At 38.8% G+C, this 22,732-nt stretch overlaps 1 protein-coding gene across 3 annotated transcripts in view; it reads right to left on the bottom strand.

Annotated features, from left to right (window-relative positions):
- Positions 1-22,732, bottom strand: part of EFNA5 (ephrin A5) — a 224,401-nt gene that overhangs the window by 7,713 nt on the left and 193,956 nt on the right. For all 3 annotated transcript variants that reach the window (XM_074812943.1, XM_074812942.1, XM_074812944.1), the window contains 2 exons: positions 1,896-1,961; positions 1,435-1,515 (listed from right to left, as the gene is read on the bottom strand). In XM_074812943.1, coding sequence (XP_074669044.1) covers positions 1,435-1,515; positions 1,896-1,961 — 147 coding nt within the window. The remainder of the gene's footprint in view (positions 1-1,434; positions 1,516-1,895; positions 1,962-22,732) is intronic.

The raw sequence follows: 22,732 nt of genomic DNA, 5'->3' as shown, positions 1-22,732 counted from the left end.
AATCACAAAATGTAAAAAAGTGCATTGAGTTTCCAGTTCACAGGTTACCTAAAGATAGAGAAAGATCATCCTAGTGCCTTCTGCAGAAGAATGCTGTTAATAAATGTGCAAATGCACCTAATGTAAATGCACACTCCTTACATTTAGATTTGCTTTGAGAATATCTTTAACTCTCAAATCCAAAGTTTTTAGGAGAGTTCCAAAAATCCTCTTAAAGAAAAATAATAAAATCTATTGTGTATCCATAGGTAAATCATTCAAACTGGATAACTTGTGAAAAACTTATTTATAATTCTGTATAAAGAATGACTTTTAGTTAAAGGAACTGCAAATAACAAAGAACAAAAAAATAGTATGTTGCTTCATATCAAAGGGGAAGTCTCTTTCAAATAAAGAGAAGAAAAAAAAGATCTTGGTAATCTGTTCTTCAGAGTATATAAATGGTATGTGTGTAATTTTTTTCTGGTATAATTTGTTTATTTAACTGTGTATTTTAATTATTGAGGCTTGAACACAGCAATGCGTGAGCAGTGTGTAGGTACATATAAAACAAACAGGTAATACTACTACTGCAAACACTTCTCCTACTTATTTGCCTAATTTTAATGTCATGAGCCATCCCACTGAAGTTTACTCACACACCTAGAAATAAACATGCTTCTATCTGTCATAAACCTGAGACATACAAACAATACACATGCGCTTTCCACACAGAGACACATTAGCTTGATTGATGGTGGAGGTTAATATAACTTTGTCCTGGGCAGATGAGGGGCTTTATCACAGCAAGCATTATTCTTAAGGCAGTGTTTTGCAAAAGAAGACAGGGAAGTCCCCCAAAACTTAAGTTTGCTTCAGTAAAAACAGGACAGGAATTTATATATATCAGAGCGTGCATGCACATATGCAAAAATGATACTTTGCCTAACCAAATATACATACAAATATATATAATTTTAAGGGACTAATTTCTTACATAAATAGTCAGTTGCATTCCTGTCTCATGCACCAGCATTAAACAATCAGTGGTTCTGCTTTTCTGAAAGTCTTATGAAACCACATAATAAATGAAGTATGCCCACTGACTTTATTTCTAAAACTTTGGGCCCAGTTAGTAAATAGTGTTTTGCCAACATGCTGGGTGTTTGGCTTGGATGGGCCTGTGACTTCAGGATACTGGTGAAAATTTTACACTGACACACACCATATTTTATTAAACCACATCACCCAAAAACCAAATAAAGCAACATTTCTCCTCCCCTGCATTAAACAAGGATACAGAAAATATACCATAAGCAATGTTAGCACTGCTAGAAATGTGCAAAACCAGAGCAGTTGTACCATGCAAAGCATACAGAGAGAAGAGGGAAAAAAGTACTGAAGCACCAAAGGAATACACGCATTTGTTAAAAGAGATTCTCTAAGCATACTAACCTGCTGGTTCTAATGAATTTTCTACTTTGTCGTTAACATCGAAAACACGATCATGAACACCTATAGTTTTCATACAGCTGTCTATAACAAAAATAGAGATAACAGCCAAATATGTTAGTGAGATACCCTTAAACTCCCCTCTTTCCTTTTTTTTCTTTTTTCTCTCTATTCACTATATATAATTAAGCATATTTATAAAGTGGCACTTGTCCAAATGCCAGTATAGTCTTCTGTTTGTACGACAGTTTAAGAAGCAACAAGTTAGCAACTGCCATGTAATTAAAACAAAACTTTATGAAAAATGATAAGAAAATACAATGAAAATCATAACACAAATGTTGCTGTACAGACCAGATACACAAGATTTAACAGTATAAAAAAGATTTACTGCTATTTACTAGACCACACTGTAAAGCATGTGCTACAAAGCCACCCTCGAAAGCTTAATCTGAAGAACTTACTTGCTGGTCGCACAAAGACCTTAAGCTTTAGACAGGATCTCCTTCCATTATCTGGGATCGCAGAAGCTGTAAATGGGGAAGGAAAGACAAGTGGAAGAGTAAGAGAGTGAAAATGCAAATCATCTCTTGTGCTAGAATAAAATATCCTTTATCTTCCCTTCATCTGAAGGGCTGGACAGATTTCAGCCTCTGCATGTAATGTCTTCAAGTGCACACAGTAGCTTGATTATGCAAAGCAGGGAACAAACTTCAGATTTCATTCTAATCCCTTTTTTTATTATTTTACATGGAAAAAGTGAAGCACGTGGTATTTTCGGTGTTTCATTATCTCCTTTTACCTTTCCACACCTTTTTATCAAGAGGTTGCTTAAAATTGTTTCTGATGTAATGCAGGTGTCTACTCTGAAAAAGTACAACTCAGAATAATTAAGATCACTTAGAGAAAAGCTAGTCTTGAAACACTAGGCCATAGGCTTCGGCAGCCTAAAAAGGGATGAAAAAACAAAATGACACTGAAAGTGACAATGCCAAAAATAGAACTATGTATGTACTCCCACAAAAGTAGAAATACATGCTATTAAATTCCACAGCAAAGTCAACCTCCATATGCTCCAATACATCTGCCTGTGTTGAGAAAATACTTATCTTGCTTCAGTCAAAACATGATTCCCCATGTTACATAGGTTACAAACTAAAATCATCTTATTTCTTCTTTCTGCCCTCCCTCATCATTTCCCATTCAAAGTATTTTATTTAAGAGTATTTACTGTATTGGGAGAAAAAGAATAACTGGAAACATGTCTAGCACTAATGCAAAAGTTCATAGACATAAGACTAGTGTCTGCACCTACTTATTTCACAGGAATAAGTGCTGCTGTGAAAACTTCCTTCTAGAACCGTGCTTGCCTCAAAAAACATGATCACAGCGAAATACGCCTGCCTGTCACCATAGACTGGATTCCCTAGTGTATTGTATGCCAACCTGAATACATTGGTAACTTTCATCAATGTCTGCAATTTTGAAATGGTACTTTGGACTGTAGTTCAACATGCACATTGGCAATCAAGCAACTGGACTTGGGCATGCAGATTTTCACTTTGTGAAAGATCATTTGCATACATTTTTTTGCCCTTGCAAAAATCCTCAAAAGCTATAGCTGAAAAATATTGCCTGAAGCACTGCAAAGTAATTTTTATTTCATTGCATAGTCTCCCCCACTGTTCAAAAACCTATGTATTAAGGCAGAACAAGTTGCCTTTTGCAACAAAGGGCAACTATTGGAAGCTGTCTTGATTTACAAAAGATGATTGGGCTGGCAAGATGTTATTTTGTTCTGTTTATCACTGTTTCATCCATTTTTATTAATTCTGCCCTTGTTTGTGACAAATAACTAAAATTATTTGTACACACGCATACAAATGCACACTGTGTCTTCATGCTAAGCTCACACTTGAAGGGCTCCTCAATTAACTTGAAATAAATTCCCTTAGCTTTTGATGATGTGTTTCCAAGGCAGGTATCAGATTTTTCATAGAACTTACCAAGAAGAACTAGCAAATTCAGTACAAATACAAAAAAGGAGCAAAGTAAAGAGTCCAATACAGCTAACACTGTAGTTCTGAACTTGTTGAGAAGTGCTTGAAAAATTGTTTCACTCTTTTAATCGAAAGACAAAAAGTGTGTAGAAATGATGCTCCCCCCCCCTTCACAAAGAGAAGCAGTTAAGAAGTGTTAACAGATGGTTTTGCTATAGGGTCTTACTAAATCAAAGTCAAAAAAACTTCCTCTACTGACATTTACAGTAACTGGTGTGTTATTTAGGGCACAATATTTGCACTCTGGGAATATTCAGGAAATTATGTCCTTTCTGTGGCCCTCTTTGAATATACACAATTGGCTAAATGCTTTGCTCAGACTAAACAGGCAGTTGTAGATTTATCAAAAGATAAGAATCCTATAGACATTACTACATTACTACCATAAAGGTGAAAATAACATTTCCAACATTAGCCAAAATAGGGTCCCTACAGTAATTTTCTCATTAATGGATTTTTCCCATTCAGAAATTATTTCAGAAGCGCAACATGACACACATTTATTTAAAGGCAAGTTTTAGCTTTGATGCTTACATGCTGTTGTTTATGTCTATAAAATAAGCATGTTTTGCCCACTGATGTTTATTAGAATACTCTGTTCGTCAGTGACTAACTAGGATACCACTGACTAGCTAGGATAGCTAGGAGCTAATAATATTCTATCTGGAAAAACAGAAAATTAATGCTTTGTAGATATAAAGTTTATGTGTACATAATATTTGCACACACCCAAGAGCAAACAACAGCTAGTGATTGGCCATGTTTTTGGAAGACAAATATTAAAATCCTTTCCCTGCTTAAATCTTTTTCCACCAGTCTTCACACAGGTTTGCAACTATAGACTATATCATGAACTGCAGCCCTATTGCAACAATAGCACTTGCATTTAAATCATCATCACAGATACTGATGCAGTTTTAGCGATAAGTATAAACAAGTGGTTTTTTGCTTTCCAGGGAAATTATATACTGTCGATGTTTGCAGTAATGCCAGAATGATTCCTCTTTAATCAGTGTTTTACTCCTTCAGAAGGAATAATAATGACGAAAAAATAAATAAATCAAGTGACATATTGTTCTGCTCTCACATCTGCCTCAACAACCAAGACCAAGGTGATGAAGGGATACACTGCAACCTCTTTGTCCTTCCTGAGAAATTAAGAACTGCTTGCCAAGCTGCATGACTGCAATAATTTTTCTTTCTTCCTTTCTTCTTCTGCCTCCCTCTCCCTTCTCCTTTTCATCTTAAAAGAAAAAACACAGACCAGTTGCAGTTTTTGCCTTAAGACCAGGTGTATCACCCACAGCAAAGAGTCAGGCTGGCTCATATCATCTGTTCTCCTCTCACACACACTAAAGTAAGATTGTCAGTATTGTTCTGTTCTCTTCTCTGTCTTCTTTTTTCTGCAATATTTTCACAAGTATCCTATGAAAACCCTGCCTGTTGAATTAAGTTCTCCAGGATATGACGGCAACAGCTGTTTTGGTTTTTCTCCCCCACTTTCATCAACAAGTTCAAGATATTTTTTCTCTGAATGTTAGGCACATCATATTTGCTCCCTACCACAGAAAGCCAAAGGTCCTCATTAAATCTGGGGTTTTTTTGTAAGTTAATGCCTTGAAACTTGAACTCAAGTTGAAGTTTCAAGTCCTGTTCTTCTACATTAAAGTAGCTTTAATGGCAAACTCTTGCTGAAGAGGACAGAACTCCAAATCAGGGTGACATGGTTGACAGCATTTGACTAACAGCTATAAAGAAACACCAAACGACCAAAGCATCACAGTAGAAAGGATAAACGGCACATACTAACATTTACTAAGAATAAATTCTAAATATGCTTCTCTGGAGCAGAAGTAATGCTGCAGCTAGGACCTAACAAATGTTGAGGCTTACATGAAAAATTCTGGGATCAGTTAGAACCAAAATTTCCTATCAGACCGACTGCAATTGGAAAAATTGAAGTCTTGACTTCAGGACCTCAGGGTAGGAAAGAGCAAAGCGTTAAGAGAGAAGAAATTTCAGTGGTTTTAAGGTGTTTTACTTTAGAGGAAAGGTGGGTTTATGATGGAGCAGTGTCTGGCCAACTCCCCGACACTCTCTTGCACATTTGGAAGAGAGTAACATTGCTGAACTCTGTAAAGGAGAAAGAGAACTGCTCTTTGTCAGCTGGGATCTATTAAAGTTGCTTCCCAGGTGAACTATTGTGGTTGTTGCTACATTCCACTGAACTTAGCTATAGTATAAGAATGTCCTTTCTAGGTGGTACAAAGAGAAATTTCATACTCCTCTCTGCACAAAACCAGGCTAGCCCCTAAGGCTTTTTTGGTATAAGGCTTGCCCATTTTAAAGGTGATATTAGCTATACAACAGAGGCCAGTTCTGAGAGCAGGAAGTCTCTGATGCTAACGGAGCTTGTCCCAAGCAACACTTTCCCTTTCAAAAGCCAAAATTCCCAAGAAAATACAATTGAAACCTTGCTGCACAAGAGAAAGAAACCTTTGAAAAAAAGATCCCTTATAAGGAGCAAATGAGGTTATATCCTCTTTTTTCCATGAATAGTATTAGAAAAGGTCTGACTGATCTAGGTTGTGTCAGGAAGAATCACAATGAAAAACAGATGAGGAGCTCTGCAGTGTTGGTAGTTCCTATATGTCCTTACAATTCCTATGATACTTGACTCCTCCCCTGCCCTACCTCTCTTTTACCAGCAACTTCATGACAATCTCCTGGGTCTCTCTTTTAAAGAACATGTTTTAGATTTCATGGCTACACAAAGACACAGATTTAGAAGGAATCGTACACTAAAATCCTAAGAAATCACAAGATATATGAGAACATCTCAATCATAAAAATAACTGGTTTGGTCTCTTTTTTTTTTTTTTTTTTTTTTTTTTTAACAGGAGAATTCCATGTTCCAGAAGAAATTCATGTCACAATCTCTGTATTCTTGAGATGAAAATTCCATCTCCATTAGTTGAACTAGAAAAAAAACCCATGCAATGAACATAGGACTAGTTCCAAGCTGGATCAAAAAATGGCCCATACAGACAAATTAGATGAGAAAATTTCTCTTCTCTGAATCACTTCTGGTTACCACTTTTATACCCTGTAAGTAAAGGAATGAGAGTGAAGAAAATTATTCTCTCCTCATCTAGAGCCAAACCATAAATATTTCAGTATTTGCTATCTAGATTTAAATATTGGAAAAAAAAAAAAAATCCAGCTCCCTTCATCCCGCTCCTAATCAGTTCTCTGCTAGGAAACACATGGTACATTATTAAAATATTAGATATAAATAACAGGATAGGTCCTTCCTGACCCTGATAAGGCTTAGCAGAGTTATTTAATGACTGCAGGAGGCCACACATAGAGAACAAAAACTAACATACACAGACAGCAGTGCAGGTTTTTCCCCTGTGTGCTGGGTTTATGTGGCAGGGTTTTTGATCGCGGGGCAGGGGTTACGGCCGTGGCCCCTGTGAGAAGTTTCTGGAAAGCTCCCGTGGCTCCAAGTAGAACCTGCCTCTGGCCAAGGCTGAGCCAGAGACAGTGGCCATGCCTATGTGATAAGGTATTTAAGAAGGGGAACCTGAAAGGGGATTGGGACTCATGAGGAGGTGTTACAAGGACATCTATGCAAACACTGAGGTCAGTGGAAGGAAGGAGGAGGAAGGGGGGGGAGGTGCACCAGAGCAGAGACCCCCCTGTATCCCGTGGTGAGACAGCAGGGCCACCCCCCTGCCACCCATGGAGGTCACCGGAGGAGCAGAGATCGGCCTTCAGCCTGTGGAGGACCCCCGGGACTCTGTGGGAAAAAGAAGCCCCCACTGTTGTAGTTCAGCGCTGGGAGACTGCAACACGTGGGGGTGACCCACACTGGAGCATCTCGAGAAGAATGCATCCCATGGGGAGGAGTCACAGCAGAGAGAGTTTGTGGAGGACTGTCTGCCATGAGAGGGACGCCACACAGAGCAGGGGAAGAATGCAGAAGTGTTTCCCCCCCACCTTGGAGGAAGAAGCAGCGGACTGCCTGCACCCCCCATCCCCACCCCTGTGCTGCTGAGGGAGGAGGGAGAGATATCGGGAACAAAACTGAGCCTGGCAAGAAGTGAAGGGTGGGGGGGAGGTGTTTTTAAGATATAGTAATGCTTCTCACTGTCCCATTCCGTCTGTTAAGTGTTGTTGCCTCCAGCTGTCCTTTTTCTTACCCTAACGAGCCTGGGGTTTTGCCTGTGAGCATTAATGGATGAGCAACCCCTCTCTGTCCTTATCTTGATTCCTGAACCTTTTGATTCATTTTTCTCCTTCCCAGCGCTGGGGGGGGTAAGGGATGAGTGAATGGCTGTGCGGTGCTCAGTTGTCCTCTGGGCTCAAACCACAACACCCCAACAATTTTGCAGCTGAATTTACTATTAAATCCCAAAAACTCCTTAAAGGAGTCATCAAGATACAGCCCGATCAATTGACAAAGTAATCAAAAAGGTACAAAAAGGAAAAGGTATTAAAATTTCAAAAGTAACTTGGTTATCAGGACCTTGCTAGTCATGTGACAAAAGCTGTAATTAAGTATTTCCTTTCCTGTGACACCTAGCAGTTTGGCTGTCAACTATCTGAGGCTCAGTTTCTAACCTAAGAGCAAGTTAGTAGGATGCCACATAAAAAATGTCTCAACCATCCTATTTACTGATACTCATATCAGTGATTTCTTCTGCTTGCCTCCTCACTCATTCTTACCTAATTACAGCATTGCACCTCCTCCTGAAACGCAAGGCCTGATATAGAAAAAAGAAGAAATTATAAATGAAATTCAAGTCCTCATTTAGCACTAGAAATATATTTAATATTCAAGGCACAATCCATTATGGGCCCTATTAGACAGCAAAACTGGAACCATTCAGTGTACAAATAGCGCTCCATTTATCTAAGTCACTCAGACAGCCCCTTTGTTTTAGAACGGAGGGACAGTGGTAAAGGAGCATCCTTTCCTTATGCAGAAACCCAATACCCACACCGCCGCCCCATCTCCTCACTGCCCTGATACTGCAGATACTCTGCAGCTGATAATTATCTTACTATTCTGTATTTCAAGTTTCTAGTACAAGTTCTCTTGAGGATTATAAAGCAGTGTTCATGAAACACTGTGGAGATAAGTCTGTTCTCACTATTTTTTTGAAAACTGTGATGAATGTTTTCTTCTGCCTTCTGCTAAGATGTCCAGCAAACAGGGTCTCCTTGTAGAGAAGATCTGAGAAATCACACCAAGATCTCACCTCAGTTCATTGCAGGTGTACTAGTACCAGCACCCTCTGTGAGTTAACAAATTCTGGCACTGATAAGCGCTTCCCAACCACAAGCACTAACAAAAGTATTGGTTCAGACTAGGAAGCCAATAGAGAAATATTTTTCAACTTCTCCCCAGCACACTAAATTGAGATGCCACATATAGCTGGAGCAAACACCTAATACTGCCCAGTCAAAAGGGTTGCACATGTAACTTCTGTAATCACCTGGAGAAACACCACAGAGAACCTACAGCAACTTCATACACAGGACACTGTGTGTTGTAAACCAGAAACTCATGTTTACGCAGCCTTTCCACTCTCTTAATCCTGTAAATTACAGACAATCTCTTCAGCAGAAAATATTTATAGCTGTGATTTGCCTCTAGCCCTTTCAGGCACAATGCCACCCCCATTAGTCAAATCCAATATCCAGGTAACCTTATACAAGCTGCAAATCATAATTCCACCAACCTGACGTGTTTTAGCATCCAATATCCTGTGTCAGCTACAGAGCTTTAGAAAGTCTTCTTTTTAAGAACAGTCATCTGCATTTTTCTTTCTTTGTAAAGAAATGAGTATGTGTGAGGACATTAAAAATGCAGTTTTCCATTATGTTTGCCACAGGCAGTATTTCTCAATTTGTGCAAATCAAAAGAAAAAATAGCCTATTAGTTGTTAGAAGAGATGAGCCTTTCCCCTGTAGGTTCTCCTGTGATTTACCATATAACACAAATGTATGCAAATTAGCCAGGTAAATGCAGAATTAGCTATTAATATTCTTCTCACAGTTTAGATTGAAAAAAGTTACAAATATGCATAAACAGTACAACTGAAAAAGTCAGCTAGAATTTAATGGATCAATAAAACACTCCATTGTGTGCATACATGAAGACCCATATCTAAGGAGAACAAAGGGGTCTTCACAACAATTGATCAAAAAATAAGCTATCTGAAAGGATTTACTGATCATTTTTTCCTTACAAATGTTAAAATCAAGAAATAAAACCAGATAAATACTGGTCCTATGGAAATCCCAGCTTTCACCAATACTTGATTTTAATTTTAAAAAAGAGTCTTTGCATGTCTGCTCTTTCATTTCAACATATTAGCAGAAGTTTTGTTTTGGGAGCATAAACACAACTCTGTTCTAAGGAAATTAAAATACTAAGTGTTGATGACTTACTCATTCCTCAGACCTAATAATTAAGCACACATCCTCAGTAAATCATGACTAAATATTTGTACCTTTGCTATTGGCAAGTCTATCATCTCTCTGTATTTAGTCATCACCAAAAAAAATTTACTAAGAAAGTTTAAAACTCAGAAGTCTCAAGCCAACAGAGAGAATCTTGTCTGGGAAACCACCTGATCTAGGACTGCCAACAACACCTGAAAACTAAGAAAAAATACCTAACAAGGAAAATAAATAAATAAACCAACAAACAGATGCAAGCTCACAGCTAATACTGCCTACGGCTTAATAGAGGGAAAAGTACTATGGATACTAGTATTTCCAAAGGAAGTTTTAAAATCCATGGTATTAAAAGGGCACCTAATACAAATGCGTATTTTGCTTTACTCCTGCATGCTCAACTACATCTGTATGAAGTCAAGGTAAAAACAATCATATTGTATTTCTGTACTCATCTCTGTATGTATGTACATAAACGCCTACACACATACACAGACTTACATTCTGCTCTTCATGCAAAATATAAATTACAAAGTGCACAGCAACAGAGAAAAAGACTTAAAAGCTGCATGCAGAACAACAAACAGATTGCAAAATACTAGTTTTATTTCCTAATGTCTTATACCTAATTTGTACTGACTTTGCACTGTGTAAAAACACTGGCTTATTATGACCTATCTCACAAGTGACTATATTTCTCAGACACCCTAAAAATAGCCTAGTAAATGGAAATGACTTGCCAGACAAATCCTATTTTAGTGAGAGTTCTTGGAAGGAAGTAATACATAGTTACTGTTTCTGCATTAGCACTTAATGCTGAATTAACTGTCCCATTGCAACTGCTTGGCCAGGAAGAATATAATTTTTCTTGCAGTTTCTAATCCATTGCAGCATATATATCTGATTGAAGGCTGCATGGATTGAAAGTAGGTTTCATATCAAAGTCATACCAAACAAAATCAAATTGTGTATGGTAAGAGATGTAAACCATGGACTTCTAGTTTAACTAAGCCATTCGTCCAGTATTTCCTCTTAGCATGGTCTAGCCCCGTATATCTCTCAGGAAGGTCCCTTACCTGCTCTAGAGGGCCACTTAATGACAAGACTTCTCTGTTGTTGGGCTGGTTGGTATATTGGAGTCAGATATTTTTAGTGCAGAATGTCAACGCATCCCAAAGATGCTCACCTCCCAGAGGTAAGCAGCAGCTGTGGGCTCATATAACGCAGACAGCATCACTTTGGATCCAGTCTAAAGCTTTATTATAGTCATACTGTTATCATCTGTCCTCCCAAGTTGATTAGTCCACTTGAGTTCAGAAGACACAAAATCATCTCAGTGCAGGGCAGCTTGTACCCTTCACACCTTCAGGAGAACAACAAAGCAGACATTCCAGCTGCAGAAAAACCCAACCCTAACTGAGCTGTTCCTCTGAACCAAGCCCTGAACCAATATGAGAACCAAGCTCAGCTGTTCTTTGCAAAGACTTTTTTTTTTTTTTCATAAAAGCAAGAACAGTTACGTTTGTTTATGAACCAGGGCAAAGCTTTCATGTAACTGCAGCCTGAGCTTCCCAGAGAATCAGTCTTGCCTCTGTGGTGTTTCTTCTCATTAAAAAACAAACAAAGCTCAGCTGGAAATAAATTAAAGGCATATCCTAATTTGAATGGACTTTTAGTTGTGTCTAAGCTCCTGTGAAATATAAGGAGGTATAGATGAAGAATAGATTATATAGTTGCTCACACATGAAATATTTGCAGGCCTTTCTTTCATATAAGAAGGTTTCTCCTTCATAAATGCAAACTGTATTTTATACCATAAAATAAGGGCTAACATTTCTGTACCAGCACAATATAAATGACTGATGTCATACTCTTCTATTGCAACAAACCAACACTTATTAACTAGAATGAAATAAAAACTTCAGTTCTCATTACTGTTTTCAGTGGCATTAACAAAACCAAATACAGTTATTGTACAATGTTAAGACTGTATTAGAGTAAATTGCTAATAAAACAAGTTAATACTGTCAAATAGAGCACCTAGGGAAAAGTATATCCTCCTCATACTTTTCATAAGCATTTTTGTACTTCGATTTTCCCTTAGTATCACTAGAAATAAAATGTTTTTCTTCAAGCAGGCTATCCATTTTGCCGATTTCCGTCTCCAAGAACTAGACATAGGTAAATCCTTTGAAGAGACATTATAGTCTTGTAAGTAATGACCTTCTCTTTTTGATCTTTAAAGCAACATGTTCACCCACATGAAATTTGTGGGTATTGTATCATGTTACTAAACCTCATATACTTTAATGGACTTCATATTATTTGTGTCTAGCTTCACCACTGCTGACACTATAATTAAAGCAGAGAGAAGCATTCCATTCTATTCCATCTTCATGAGCTTGCCACTACCTTTAAAACGTTTAGAAACATTTCTAGCTTCCTATGCTATCCTTGTAAATTCTGCCAGTTTATAAAAATACAGAAGTAATTATAAATGTTGTATTGTGTTAGAAGTGTGACACATACATGGACATGAAAAGTTACTTCTACTGACTCACCTAAACAAAGCAACAAAATGTCTCGTTTATGTCAGTCTTACCTCCGTGCCTGGCAAGATCATGGAGCAGATCCTCCTGAAGGCTCTGCTGGGGCACATGGATAATGTGGAGGTGATTGGTGGCAACAAACATGGCTTCACCAAGGGAAAATCCTGCCTGACAAATATGGTGGCCTTTTATGATGGAGTGACAGCATCAACAGATAAGGGAAGAGCAACTGATGTCATTTACCTGGACTTGTGCAAGGCCTTTGACACTGTTCTCCATGACACCCTGGTCTCCAAGTTGGAAAGACATGGATTTGATGGATGGACCACTCGGTGGATAAGGAATTGGTTAGAAGGTCACACTCAAAGGATTGCGATCAATGGTTCAATGTCCAAGTGGAGACCGGTGACAAGTGGTGTCCCTCAAGGATCGGTACTGGGACCGGTACTGTTTAATATCTTTGTTGGCAATATGGATAGTGGGATGGACTGCACCTTCAGCACGTTTGCTGATGACACCAAGCTGTGTGGTGTGGTTGACACGCTGGAGGAAAGGGATGTGCCATCCAGAGGGACCTGGAGAGGCTGGAGAGGTGGGCCCAGGCCAACCTCATGAAGTTTAACAAGGCCAAGTGTAAGGTCCTGCACCTGGGCCAGGGCAATCCCAAGCACAGATACAGGCTGGGTAGTGAGTGGATTGAGAACAGTCCTGGCGAGAAGGGCTTGGGCGTGTTGGTGGATGATAAGATCAACATGAGCCAACAGTGTGCATTTTCAGCCCAAAAAGCCAACCAGATTCTGGGCTGCATCAAAAGAAGTGTGGTCAGTAGGTCAAGGGAGGTGATTCTGCCCCTCTCCTCTGCCCTCATGAGACCCACCTGGAATACTCTGTCCAACTGTGGAGTCCCCAATACAAGAAGGATATAGAACTGTTAGAACGAGTCCAGAGGAGGGCTACCAAGATGATCAGAGGGCTGGAACACCTCTCCTATGAGGACAGGCTGAGACAGTTGGGCTTGTTCAGCCTGGAAAAGAGAAGGCTCTGGGGAGACCTCATAGTGGCCTTCCAGTACCTGAGGGGCACCTACAAGAAGGCTGGGGAGGGACTTTTTACAAGGGACTGTAATGATAGGATGAGGGGTAACGGCTGGAAGCTGAGGGAGAGATTTAGATTAAATATAAGGAAGAAGTTTTTTACTATAAGGGTGGTGAGGCACTGGACAGGTTACCCAAGGAGGTTGTGGATGCTCCATCCCTGGAAGTGTTCAAGGCCAGGCTGGATGGAGCCTTGAGCAACCTGATCTAGTGCGAGGTGTCCCTGCTAGAGCAAGAGGTTTGGAACTAGACGATCTTTGAGGTCCCTTCCAACCCAAACCATTCTATGATTCTATGTCTCATGGAGGAGGGAGAAGAGATAAAGGCAGGAAGAGATCTTCAAGAATCTGCCTTAGGATCAAAGGAAATTTAGAAAAAAGCACAGACTGTGGGTTGTGTTTTACCGTTATTTAAAATAAATGCCAACAGTGAGAATAATGCAAGTTTGAATGTGTTTTGAGCCCACATGAATGCCCAAAAGTTTGCAAATGCACTGTTTAGAGAGAAAACCATTGCTCAAAAGATTTCTGGAGGGCTTTTTCTCTTGGCAAAGTTCTAATAGCACCTTGGCACAGTCTTTACAAAAACTGCTTTTATGCACACAGTCAGCTCTTACACAGATAAATTCAGATTTGTGCAGGATGGAAAGCAGATATGAAATAGAAAAGGTAAAGTTTGTACAACACACAATAGTCCACTGTATCTTAAGCTCTGATTCTGACAAGTAAAGATTCTCAGGGCAAAGACCTTCTGTTTCATTACACCTACTGTGTGGTGGGGTCCCAGGCCATGACCACATAGAGTACAAACACCAGCACCATATTCATAACCGTACATATTTATCAGGCGAGTACCCAGTTTGCTCAAGTCTGGCAGAGTGACTACTGAAACTTCAATCACTCCACCATATGAGCCAGAAATTTTTCTGCAGTCCTTAGAAGGATTTCCTTAACGCTTCAATTTGTCACCTTTACCATGAAAGATTCTGGAACACATCAAGCTGAAGATTTCTCTTCAACTAAAATTTGGCCAATGTATTAGGCAATAGTAGTTTACTTAAAACTTCTAGATCCCTGCTTCTTTCTTTCACTTGTCTAGCTTGTGTTCAGTGCCACAGGTTGCACTCACGGTTTGAAATACGTATTTCAAAAAAGCCAACCTATGCGAGAATATCTGCAGACTCATCAGGGAGAACTGCTGCCTTGTCAGGAATTTGATATGTCTCACCTATGCCAGAAGAGGACTGTAGACTGTCATAACTATGACTGTGGGAAAGTCTAAAACACCCATGGGATAGCTAACTATTCATTTTACTCTGCCACAAATTATTTCCTTCTGCGCACTTTTTTTTTTTTTTTTAGATTAATGTACACCACAGGATGTTCAGCCCTGTTTCCAGTGATCATTCCCAGATGAACTCAAAATTATATATATATGTGTACACTTTTCCATAACTGAGACTCACCCTGGTGGTTTAAAAACCATTTCTTAAAAGCAATGAATACTGCATCAGACTGTTGAAACACACAGGTACCTCTCAAGCTTTTCTCTTCCTCAATGCTGTAACAATTCTTCTCTCAGAACTGAAGCATTTATCCAACTCTCTTCCAGAAAAGGCCCTGTTTCACACTGCACTTCCCCACTGCAAGCTTGCTCCTCTATTCTTTACATGTTAACCAGTTAAGGAACTCACGTAACCAAGTTGTGAGCAGTTTCTAATGTTGCTTCCCATGTGTATCTAAGATCATACATGTGGAAAACAATATGAGATAACACAGAACCACTTACTTGAAGCCTCCTTGCTGACACATACTTCACTTCAAAAGAGATAGACAAAAACTGCCAAATTAACCTCTCTCAACCACACAGTATCCATTACTGCTTGATTTAAGTGCCTCTAACCTAATGTGGTGTCTCCACTCCTCAGTGGGTGGAGACCTCAAGCCTGATCATATTAGAGCAACCCTGCTGATGAAGTGTACAATCCTTATCCCTTGTTTTGTAATCATGAAGATCTACTTACATTTGTATCTCAGTTCCTGGCTAGTTCATATCAACAAACATCTGCACTGGATATGGTTCTGGTATCTGGGCAGAGCTGCATGACTGTGTATCAGATGCTTCTTTCCTCTCACATTTAAAAGAGCAGTGTACTGAGTTTCTCCAAAGAAGCCCAGATACACTCTCATTTACCTTAGTTAAGGAAAGAATCACTTGAAATGCATGTATTTTCTCCTTGAGTTATGCAGCAAAACATCCACACTCAAAAAAACTCCTAACCAAACAAAAAAACAAATTCCAGTTTGAGATCTCATTTTGAGGGAAAGCATCAGATCTGCAAATACATGTGTACTGTTTGACCAAGAGTCTTAAACAACAGGGTAGCAGATGCTTTCATACACATCTGTGAATTACCCTATATGGTATTGTTGGTTGGAAGGCCAAAAAACCCGAGTATGCCTATATGGATGCTGCAATACCAGCTAAGCCAGGCGATACATGCCTGCAGCTTGCCCATCCTGCTCTCACAGATGCCTCAGGCACCAACTGTCCTGAAGCATAGACACACATGGGGTCCAGCATGCCCCAGCAGGACTTCCAGCCAGGACAATGGTAAATCTGGGTCTGTCTCCTGGCTTCTTTCAGAGACTGCATAGCCAGAACCAATGACACAGAAAGATTCTTCTTGTTCTGCATTCCTAGTTAATTTTTAAGATCTCTGTAAACTTCCAGTTCACCTTTTAGGGGTCACTGAATAATTTGTTCTTTAGCCAAGTAAGAGTGCTTGTGGTACACTCCTTCATTTTTCTGTTCTCCCCTTGTGAAATATCCTGCAGAGACAAGAATTTTTTTTCTTGGATCAAGCTGGATTGTTCGTGGTTTTTTTGAAAGCCCACAAAGTGTGTAATCCAAGCTGGTACAGGAGCATCCTAATCACAAAACCCAGCAAGGAACTTTTGCACACATTTTGTGGACTTCGGATTTCTCATTCACAGAATCTTCTTGCTGAGAAAGTAAAGATCATGAGAAAAGTTCAGGAGACAGAACCCATCATTTTTTACTTCTGCCTTTAATACCAAGATCAAATAAACAAAAATTGACCCTGTATTTGTAACATGTCATTCCATTTTTGTTTGAGAAAACATCCTTAACTCCTCAGAAGAAGGACTGACATGGCAGGGTGGGGAGGCAGGGCAGAAGGGAGGAGATCAAGGTTTATGTTTTTGTTTTATTCAGAAAAAACATCTCAAAACAGAGCTGCATAAGAATAGCAGGTCTGAAGCACTATGAGTGCAGCTGCTTTCTGCTGAGCTGAAGTGACCATTTTCAGATCCTTTCAATCTGTGGTGAAAAGATCATTACCATGCTACTCCCGGGAAGTCAGTCCTCCTGCAAGTGAGCTCCTTTGTTATGAATATGGAACAGATGGAACCAAATCTATCTGCTCCATAGGAACAAAAACACTTACAACCTAGCTCTCTCTATTAAAGACTCTACTTAGCTCCTTTACAGCACTGACTTTCTATGCACTGCTGTGAGGTTTTGACATTATAGAAAAAGGCACTTCATAAAAGCAATAGTTCTTACTCTTAAACTAAAAGTGGTCTAAGAACTGCAGAAGATAAGTGCCAAGTTTAACCTGCATGGCTCTTTGGAGATATGCAAATATTCAATTAATTTTTTTTTTTAAGCTAGAGAAAGGATTTTTTCTGAGGAGGAAAAATAGCCATATGTTACAAAGACTGTGCATCAATGTGAAGTACATAGACGGTAATATGCTACTCACTCTAATAAAGGTTGAATCTATGTTATTGCAAGAAGGAACATGGATTTTATTTGTACATATGTAAGTGTGGATCAATATGACACTTCTGCAAAGAAATCTGTATTAGTCTTTCAAAAATTTAATTTTTTGGTAGGAGACAAAAACCCCACCAGGAATACAAAAAAGATTTAATGCATAAATTTATCTCAAATATTGCATCTTGTAGGGCCTACTTCCTAAGACTTTAATAGAAACTATATCAATATTACACCAATTAACTTTGCAAATTGAAAAGATGCATAAACTGTAGCTGAAGCCAATAGATCTACTTAACTGACTCTGCTCATTTGCGGCAGAGATAAGCAGGTACATGTGGAGTACCTGTGACTTCTCTTACTGTCAGAACAATAATGAATGTTTATTCCTAGCCACACATTAAGACATACACACAAATATGGTTTATATCAACTTTTCACAAAAGCCCATACAACAGAAGACAGAGGCCTTCTTTACTTTACTGTTTAATATGTTAATACATTTACCGTCTGGCTGCTTTTTCAGAAGTAATTGAAAAAAGGCTTTCTGTGGCAGAATGCTTTGATTATGACTAAATCAAGTCTTCGGGCAAATCTCCCCCTGCCAGCAAGGGCACAGCTTGCCTGAAGACATAACCTTTGTTGGCGGAAGGGAAATGGCCTTGAAACAGATCATGAAGCAGATGTTTTATGCCAAATCAGAGTCTAGGGATACACAGGCTCCTGCAAATAAAACTCTTCTCCTGTCTGTTCAATCATTTCAATTCCCTGCAATGTGAAATATGAACTTGCCAAAAAATAGCTGGTACACTATGCAGCACAGCAGGAAGAGCAAGTGCCACAGATGCACCAAGGACTGAAAAACTCCTTCATTAGGTCTGATTTCCAGCCCAAGCCTCAGCAGTGACATGTGGGAGCCACCTCCAGTGAAAGGTGATGACATTTGTAAACACAAGTTTCTATCAGTTCCAATTATAGAAATTGTGTGCACTTACTTGGGGGAGAAGGAGGTTCATATAGCTGTATCCACAGATCATGGATGGTCATTAGTGGGTCATGAGAAAGGTGGGGCTTTTAATTATTTTTCTTTTAAATTTTTCCACCTGAGAGATGACTATTGATAAAATACCCACCTACAGGCTCATAAAAAAAATCCTGAAGCTCAAATGTCAGGGCTCTGCTACACAACTTGCAACAAACGCCCTACAGGAAAACCCACTGTTGAGTAGTGACGCGCTTTCATACCAGGAGAGGGTATAAGCCCTGCTCCTACCACCTCTGAGGAGCATGGCAGGACTCTGGTGGCACCCGAGCAAAAGGCCAAGACAGCCCAGTCCTGCAGCTCCCTGTTACTGCTCTCTCCATCTAGATGTTTTTGATTAAGTGATTACCTGTCTAGAGACACATGCTTGGTCTTGAGAGATAGCTGTTTAAAACACTAGTTAAATATAAAGAAACCTTGTACTTTCAAGTCAGTTTCCATCCACATCAACACTACAATGAGTCTTTTATCTGTTTCTAAGCTAAGAGTTGCACTTTGTGTTAAAAGGAAGGCACAGCTAACAATACTAGATTAGCCCTTGATTATGGGAGAGTAGAAATTGGGCTCAAATTGATTAGAATATTTTATTTGTACTTTTTTAAAAAGAAACAAACAAAAACCCCTGGTAAAACACAATCATACCATTCAAAAGAACCTACTGACAAGCTTTCAAGATGTTTACAATCTGCAATAGAGATCCCAGTTTCAGAATAACTCAGTGCTTCATCTGCAAAGCATTTTAGAAATCTGGCCAACTATTTGGATACCTAAGTGACAGCTAAATACTTCTAAAATTGTGACTAATTGGGAACACCAAGCACTTCTGACATATGGCCTGTAATATGCAATCTTTTGTTTTACATACTTTTGGACTGGGATCAAAGAAAAACAGGACTGAAGGTGCATATATACAATTTACATGGAATAAATTACAGATATTTTATCTACCCTGGGTTTAGGTGGGTTGTTTTGGGTTTTTTTTTTCTTTTTTTGAATATCTGTGTGTTCAGGTATATTTCAGATCAGTCCCCTAAAGCCTAAAGATTTCACTTAATGTAGATGCACCAAAATTAACGTCATTTAGACTGATGGTCAAGTCAAAAAAGACCATGATGATCAAGAAATATGTGTGCACAGTTGTTAAATTTTTTTTTCGTAAGTCCAGTTGAAGTAAATCAAACAAAATATTTTTAGCATTCAGTGAACATACACAATCTCTATTTACTTTTCAAGTCTGAAGCAAATCCATCAGTGGAAAATTTATGTCTATAAATAAAAAAAAAGCTGTTTCTTCATGAAATGGCACAGAAACAAACTTACTGCTACTTTCAGTCTTTTTCCCCCCCTCCCCTCACAGAAAGCTATTATTTCAGGGTCTTCTTTCTTCAGCCTAAAATACAGCTGCTGAAGAGCTAGGGCAATTTCATGGGACTTTCTGTTGCTGTTTTATTTCTGTGGCTTTCACTGCTGACTTTGTAGAATGTAGATGTGCTTATAATGTCACCTCATATTTATAAGGGTGGAGTGCAGATTTACATGTACATATTAGCAAACAGTATACCATGTGCACTCTGTTGAATGACACACATCTCCGTGAAAATCCAGCTGTACTCATACAAGTACCAGAAGTGTAATTTTAATGTATATTTCTAAAGCATAATGTCCCTCATCCTCATAGTCGATACAGTTCCAAAACCTTTCTCTTCCTTTTCTGCATACAACTTAGATTTGGGCACCAGGTTCCCCAAGCGATTTATTTTTGGTTTAAGACTATTTTTCACTCAAACTAGTCTCTAGTTCACTAAAATGAAAAAGTCCTAGGCAGAAATATCTCTTCTCAGTTAGGTTAGGGTATTAAGAAATATTCTCCCTAGATGGTCATTTAGAAGGGCTTTTCCCAAGCAAACTCTCAATGTACATCTTTTAGACCTGTGTAAAATCTAGAACAGATTATTGGATTTCCAAATTATCACATAATTTGGTTAGAAGGAATGTTTTTGCTTCTGATGAGAAGCAGCAGCTGGTGTGGCTGAGCAGAGAGCAGTTCAAGGATCTGAGGAGTGCACAGTGCCCTCAAATCAACCTTCTCAGCAAACACTGACCATTACACAGAATCAGGTGCTGGGTAATTGCAAAGCTACTGGAAAAGGCAGTTTTTTATATTTTGCATCCCAAAGACTTTGGTGGCAAACTTTCTGAAAAGTGGACATATTTCCTTATGGAAGCTGGAGCGTATCTGTAGCAAATAGCTCCTGCCACCATTTTCTTCAACAGGAGAGATTTCAGTGGGAATGTTTCTCCTATAATGCACAAGCATTGCACATTAGTTACCAGGAAGAAGGGAAGAGGAACTAAGCACAGCAGGGAAGTTAAAGACACAACATTCACACCTCTACCCTGAGAAGTATTGCAAGTAGTCCCCTATCTAAACTAGGGCTGAATTTATCTTTAACCTCATTTTCATTTTGGAAAATGTAAGCGATGTGTATTGATAATAGCATAGTTACGCCACATGGAGGACAAGAAAGAACAACTGGTCAGCTCAGCCCAGAGAGGAAACAATCTAGTAGAATACAATGTCCAAGAGGCACTCCACTGGCATTTTATATTACAAACATCTTATCTTTCCATGGAGTTAAAATTATATTTTCAGTTTGACAAAGACAGCATTTTTATAATCACAATAGCTAAAGCCTTTAACACAAAAATACTAATTTTTATCAAAGATTTAACTAATATGTGACTTTTTCATATTATTTTTCATATATGTGTGTGCATATACATGCACATATAAGAGCACACAATTCATACACACATAACTGCTAAATAAATACACAATAAATACAGGAAAAAAGGTCAGTTAGTGGAGAAGAAAACATTGTTAGAAATATTTTGTCATTTTTGAAAGAGCAGTACTTCTAAGTCAACACTTATGGAAAAAAAAAAAGTAATAGATTCTTCACTAGATTCACTGCAAGTTTCATACATGCTTATATTAAGTCATACATATGACCAAGTTCTCAGACCCCACTGAAATAATCAGCTGCCTTGTATAATTTTGGGGAAGAGGGGGCACATTAACTCCATGTAACAGGAGTTCCAAAACCTCCATGAAACAGAATCACCCCTGTGGAAATCTCTTAAGTTTGATGCTGAACAGAAGCCTTCCCCATTACAGTTTATTAGCCATAGTAAGTTTCTTTGGGGAATAACACTACCTCTACTGATTTTATCATGCCCTTTTCTTGTGAAATATTTCACTGAAAATAATTGGAACCTAATGATGCTTCAGATCAGTCTCTACGCAAGAGAAAGAAATAATAGGAATAAGTGTTATGTCTGAGACTATACTGTCTTTTCACAGGATCCTTAGACATCCAATGGGAACTGTCAGAGCCACCAATCAATTAATTTTCTAATCTCTCTGTAATGAGGTTTTTTTCTCCTTCAACCCTTGTTTGTCTCCTTTGTAGCAAACAGCTGAATTTTCACTCGTGTTTTGATGTCCTTCATTTTATACCATCCTAAAATGCAAAAGTGGAAGAAAAAAGGGAGCTAGCCGTAACAGAACAAAATACAGCATGTCTATTCTTTAATTCCTTGTAACATATTAAGCTCAAAAAGTAGTATGCTAGGAACCATCCAAAACACATGAAATTGTGAAGGTCATGTTGGCAGTCTGCCCTACATTCTTGTTAAACACTGCAATATTCATTTTGACCTCTTCCTTATCATTCTAGTAATTTCTTCACACCCTGTACCAAGTTCATGGACCATTCCTACAGTATTACACAGAACTACCTGCAGATGCACAGAACATGAAGTGGTCACCTGTACTACTTTTCCCTGGAGACCTAAATAGGGCACATGAAGTCGTCTTGAGGAAAAAAAGGCATGATGCAGGCAAGGAAAGAAGAAAGCATGGAGATAAAATGAACCAAAATGTGCTAAACCAGCAGTTAGATAGCCGTCTCACTTCTCCTACTGGAAATTTGGACTTGCCAAAAGATTAAGAAATGTGGGTCTGGCTTGTTTTTTAACCTCATTCTGCTTTGTTGATTAACCTGTTTCTGCTCTTAAAATGAATTACACGATCTTGTGTCTCCACTGTATAATTTTATGAAGGAGGCGACAAATCATGCTGGCAGTGATGGTCCGTGCTAAAGTGGAATGTATAGCAAAATACAGTTTTCCTCAAATGAATTGCTGAAACCGTTAATCTTTATCTAAATGCCCATAATAATTGTTTTGTTCTCTGTGGCAGCTGGGAGAAAAAAATAT

This window comes from Strix aluco, chromosome Z, assembly GCF_031877795.1.
Source record: "Strix aluco isolate bStrAlu1 chromosome Z, bStrAlu1.hap1, whole genome shotgun sequence".
NCBI lineage: Eukaryota > Metazoa > Chordata > Aves > Strigiformes > Strigidae > Strix > Strix aluco.
Note: the sequence above shows the minus strand (reverse complement) of the source record. Positions and strands in the feature narration are given on the sequence as shown.